This window comes from Hibiscus syriacus, unplaced genomic scaffold (genome assembly GCF_006381635.1).
Source record: "Hibiscus syriacus cultivar Baekdansim isolate YM2019G1 unplaced genomic scaffold, ASM638163v2 tig00112254_pilon, whole genome shotgun sequence".
Taxonomy (NCBI): Eukaryota; Viridiplantae; Streptophyta; class Magnoliopsida; order Malvales; family Malvaceae; genus Hibiscus; species Hibiscus syriacus.
In genome coordinates, this window is record NW_024063284.1 from 551847 (window position 1) to 557401 (window position 5555).

At 33.1% G+C, this 5555-nt stretch overlaps 1 protein-coding gene across 2 annotated transcripts; it reads right to left on the reverse strand.

Annotated features, from left to right (window-relative positions):
• Positions 1-1915: 1915 nt before the first annotated feature.
• Positions 1916-5328, reverse strand: LOC120176773 (transcription factor bHLH145-like). Of its 2 annotated transcripts, none has more exons than XM_039183119.1 (4): positions 5185-5328; positions 4237-4812; positions 3924-4076; positions 1916-3836 (listed from the first exon to the last, which is right to left on the reverse strand). In XM_039183119.1, the coding sequence occupies exon 4, from the start codon at positions 3817-3819 to the stop codon at positions 2758-2760; it is 1062 nt and encodes a 353-aa protein (XP_039039050.1). In that variant the 5' UTR covers positions 3820-3836; positions 3924-4076; positions 4237-4812; positions 5185-5328; the 3' UTR covers positions 1916-2757. The 2 variants fall into 2 exon arrangements, with proteins under 2 accessions (XP_039039050.1, XP_039039049.1); XM_039183118.1 differs by lacking the exon at positions 5185-5328 and adding an exon at positions 4991-5024.
• Positions 5329-5555: the final 227 nt, after the last annotated feature.

The following is a 5555-nucleotide window of genomic DNA, read 5'->3' on the forward strand; positions in this document are numbered from 1 at the left end:
TGGATGAATGGAGGAAAAACAGAGAGTTGTAGCAAATTTTCAAGTGTAGCAAACAAATTTGATACCTTTTGTAATCTAAAAAGTTTGAAATTTTTAAGTGTTCCTCCAACATCTATCTAAAACCAGAACCCATGGCTTGCCTTCATCAAAACCGATACCCAACTTTGCCATATCCAATTCCATCTTCCCATCTTTAATGTCTTTATGAATATTGTTTAATAAAAAAGATATTTATTTTTTGCATTTTTTTCTTAATGAATAAATAACTCTTTCGATGGGTATGTTTTAGTTATTTGGTTTTTAAGGAACCTTAAAAGGAGGGTAAATTTGATTGTATATCACTGAACTTGAGTTTTTATTGATTTATTGAATTGTATATAAATCGATACAATTATATGTGGTATTAGACTTTAGTTTCGTATAATTATACCATTAGATTGTTAATCCACTAACAGTAGAATAAAATAACAATTTAATATTAACATTGTGCTGACGTGAATGTTAAAATTCTATTTTTCTATTTCATCTCTAACTTTTTCATAAAAATTAAGTTTTTCATTTATATTTGTATTCATCATAAAAAATTGTCATTCCAATATCTTTTATGATTATCCAAGACATTAATGAACTCGTTTCATTATCTTTTATCATGTTTTAGTATAAATTTTTCTGAAACATTTTAAAAACTCAATTAAAAAAAATCACTATTTTGGGTTCAAGGACTCTCTCGTATTTGATAAGATTTGGGTGGGTGTTTGAGAATCCAATCGATGAACCTTTATATAGGTTTTCGTCAGTTTTGAGTGACTTTCGTGAAAAAATAATCTAAAGAGAAAATATGAATAAAATGTGAAAGTTTTAATACTGATCTTGCGACGAGTGACGACTAGTGATGAGCAACGATTGATCATCTATGAAGATAAAAAAAAAGATAAGTGTCTAAAGTTGAAGTATTTTTTTTAAAAAAAGATGAGTGTCTAAAGTTGAAGTATTTTAAAGTATACTGACAAAATTAATACATAAATTAAAAAGTTTATATTATCCTAAAAACAACATTTTGAGCATCAATATATATACTCCAAAATAACGTTAATTTAATCATGTCATTACATTGACATAAATTTCCATTCATCTCTATATTTCATTCATCACTTAATGATTTAGGGATATAATTACGTACAAAATTAAAATTTAGTACTACAATTATTTCAATTTATATTAAAATAAAAGTTGGGTAAACTACACGATGAGCACATAAATTATAATTTTTCTTCTATTTTGATATTTATTTATTTTTCAAATTCATACTTAATGTTTAGTTTAGATTTCATTTCGGTACTCTATCATTAAAAACTTAACATAACTGTTGTACGTGACAATTTTTATGGGTAGATTACATGATTCATCACTCAACTATCTTCTCAATCCTAATTTTATCACTAAAATTTAAAAAATTTAATTTAATTACTCAACTTTCAAATTGTTCTTGTTTTAATCACTATAGTTTATTTTATTAATAATTTTTGTAACATGTCATTTATTATTATTATTTTATTAATACATAATTAAAATCAAAAAAATAATTTAAAAGTTAGAGTGATTAAATTAAGAGTAATTTAAAAGTTAAGTAATTAAATTAAAAAATTAAACTTCAATGACCAAAATAAAAATGAAAAAATAGTTGAATGATGTAATTTATCCATAAGAAAATGATACCAAAACGAAAAAAAAATCGTTAGGGATTAAATGTTTAAATATCAAAAAGAGAGAAAAGTAAAAAAACGAGACAAAAGTAACCATTTAAGTATTAGACGTGTGATTTACCCTAAAAAAATTTGTACCATTTCAATACAAAAGTAGAAGTTCGCCACAGGAAGTACTTTTAATGGTCCCATCATCTTACATGATGATGCAAGAAGCTAAGCTATAAAAGACGTCACTGTCTCGTACATGATAAATTCATGTATGTGACGTAAATACATAGGTTTGAAGACAAATACATAACACCTCATACCATTTATATAAACCTTTAATTACATCCAACCATGAATGATGTCATCGTTCCAAAAATCACAGCTTTTATCAAAGCTAAAACCCACCCTTGAAAACCCCGTACGATAGCATAGCACCAGGCCACCGGCACACAAAAGCAACAACAAATACATAAAGAACCTTTAAGGGTTACGAATGTATTTCGAAAAGATATTGAACACGCAAACATTCAAGACAAATAAACAACTCAATGTCTTGGGACCCCTATTCAAGCAAGTTGTTGGATGATGAAATGGAAGATTGGCTCAGTTGCTCGTGCAACTTTCTACATCAAAGAGAAAAAGGAAACGCCACAAGGATTAGGCTTGACAACAATACAAAAAGAAAGTGAAGATTGGGACCCAAAACACCTAAGAGGCGTGCACTTAGCCCACCCTTTATGAGGGTCCCTTTCCAATTAACCAATCTTCTGATGCCGGACTGTGGCTGTGTTGTTCCTTTCTCTAAACCCCAAGACTAGTAATGATTCACAATCCTTCACCATCATGCTTTCTCGAGATACACACAGAGATTTCAAGCCAAAGGTGCTGGTTTCCAGCTCAAATCATTCGAGAAAAGACGCAATGGGACTCGAGATCATCTGTAATGCATGCATGCATCTCCAAGCACAACTGCGTCAACTTCATTTATTTAGCTCGCTCCATTACCAACGACTAATTATGACTGATGTTATACGCTAACACTACTAATATGAACGGTGGCAACTCATATAGTACCAAGTCCCAAGGTTTCGGCTCTGCGTTTCAGGGATTTTAAGTGATAAATGGCATCATCAAGAACCATAATAGCATCCTTGTCCTCAACACCTGGAATTAAGCTTCTTAATACGCTCACAGTCTCGCGAATTTTATCCGCTCTCATTCTCTTGTTATCTGAAGACGAATCCATTCCATCAGATCCTGAATTTTGGCCATTGGCAAAACTGGAATTAGCATCATCCTCGGGCTCGGAATATCTATTATGATTCACTGAACAAGTATTGTCCACAGGGAATTGCATGTAACTATTACTGTTATTGAGCAGTTTTCGCTTTTTGGTTAGACCAGTCGAGCTAGCAACCCCTTCAGCACCTCCCTCATATTGCTCGAAGTAAGCTGTCAGAGTGCTAGGGGAATGACCCGTGCTTGTAACTTCTTCATCCTCAGTATTATCACTATCATCATCAGAGTAAAGCAGCGCATTGAGTTCTTCAGTGTCCTCACGCATTTCACTTAGCACATCAGTCCCATTTTCGTCAAATACACCTTTAAATGTTGGTCCAGGGTGAAGATTTTGGCTTACTTTAGCCAAGGGAACCTCCCTACTCAATTTACAAGCAAAAGGCAATTTGGGACCCAAAGAACCGCACTTGATAGGAGTCCCAAAAGCAGAACTAAGCATCACTGTAGTTTGAACACCAGATTGGTAGAAAACAAGGAATCTCTTCTGAGCACACCCAGCCCCTGCCTTGGGAGCGATGTTTTCCGTACCATTCCCATAAGTGAGAGTTGGGAGTCTCTCTTTCAAGAAAGTGTTTGACACAGGTGCAAATACCTTGTCGGAGCGGGGTAAACAGTAACACCAACCACGGGACTCGTTAACTTGGCCAACCCGCGAGTGAGATAAATCACGACATCCATAAAACGGTGAATTCCCCGTAGCAGAGACCATATTAGTGCCAAAGTTTATGAATTGAGGATTATTACTTTGCTGCCCCAAAGGATTCAATTTGGGTGATTGCCAATCAAATTGCTGCAGAGGAAACCAGGATCCGCAGCCTTCTCCCATCCAACCAGAACAATCACCTACGAAAACAACAAAATCAATATGGAAAATGAAATTCCGAGAATAAAAAGTAGATATTATTAAAACCAAGTACAAGCAATACATACCAGTAGTTGAATGTTGTGGCAGTAGAAATAGCAATTTACTTGAAGTTTCTCTCAAAAACAAGGGGAAAAACTAAGAAATCCAGCTTAACTTGAACACGGAAATATAAAACCAAATTACGTAACCGGCTTAAGCAAATGACGGAAATATTCAGCCTGGCAAAAACAGAAGGAATCCAACAAATAGCTTTGCATAAACATTCTTATTAATCATCAGTAACAAAAAGAACAAGAACGAGAAACCCCATACATTAAAAAAAAATGTAAACAGCATAAGTGTATAAGAAAATGGAAAATAAGGAACGAAAAAACTAACCTGGCAATCCTGAAGAGGTTGAAAGCATGCTATAACTCTAACTACAATGGTGGAGCTCCCTGCAATACCATTCTCGTACTTCAATGCCCGAAATCTAGTTTGGCTAGCTGCTTGGCACACCATAACTACGTTCCCTACCCTTCAATATTACAAAAATCGAGAGATATTCCAGTCGAAGACTTGTTTAAAAGCCGTAATCCAGATCGATAAAACCGAAATACCACTACAAAAACCACCCCTATTAAAATCAAAAGACTAAGTCTTGGATTAGAAATTTGAGAAATGGGTTTGAAGGTTTTCAGCTGATCCTTAGAAAGTAACATGGAACGACAACGAAAAAAATGGATCCCATGGAAGATTAATAAGATGACAGGTGAGTAGAAATGAAGGGTACTTGCTAATATGGATTACTGAATTACAGAATCACTCTACAATACAAGTTCAAAGGGATAACTTTTCTAAACACATCAACGGAAAGACTCAGCCACCACCGCATACTGTTCTTTATTCAACTACAATCGCCACAGTTCAGTTTCTTAGTAACTTGTTTACCCCAAAACAACCTGTTCAAGAACCCTGCAATGGCCAGTATATCCATTATTTTAACATCATAAACGTAATTTATAAATGAAAATTCATAGTATTAAACTAATGCAAGACAAAAAAAAAGGAAGAAGACGACAGTGAACAAGTAGAAGAGTTAATTCTCTTAATACAACTGTAAATAATGAGAAAAGATACGAGCTTTCTAAACCTTTAGGATTGGATCTAATTAGGGTTTCTTCCAGAATCCAAAAAATAAGAAGAAACTAGATGAAATCAAAGCTATAAAAATTAGCAAAAAAAAAATAAACGTAAAAAACAGGACACAATAAAATTAAACAAAAAGAAGAAATTTAAACCAATTAAAACGGATAAATTGAAAATGAAAAGCATGAGACGACTTACAGAACTGGATAAAGCAGAAGAAAACCCCAAAACCCAAATCGAGAAAACAAAAGAAGATACTTCAAACTGCGTCAATCCTTAAGCTAGAGAAAGAGAAACACTGGAAAACGGAGAGTGAAAAGGTCGAGAAATATGGAACGCACGGAAGCTTAGATTACGATTATTATATAGAAAATTAAATTGACACATCAAAAAATATAAATAAATAAAAAATGGTGATTAAAACTTTGATACGTGCGTGCGTAAGGAGTGCACGCAAGGTATTAGTGAACAATAATGAATCATCCCGTGGAGGTTAATTTCGTTAAAGAAAATTGATATTTATAATTAGTTTTTATTTACTTTTAAAAAATATAATTATTTTATTTTTA

Coding starts and splice junctions, on each gene's coding strand:
- LOC120176773 (XM_039183119.1), bottom strand. CDS start 3,819: ATGGGAGAAGGCTGCGGATCCTGGTTTCCTCTGCAGCAATTTGATTGG.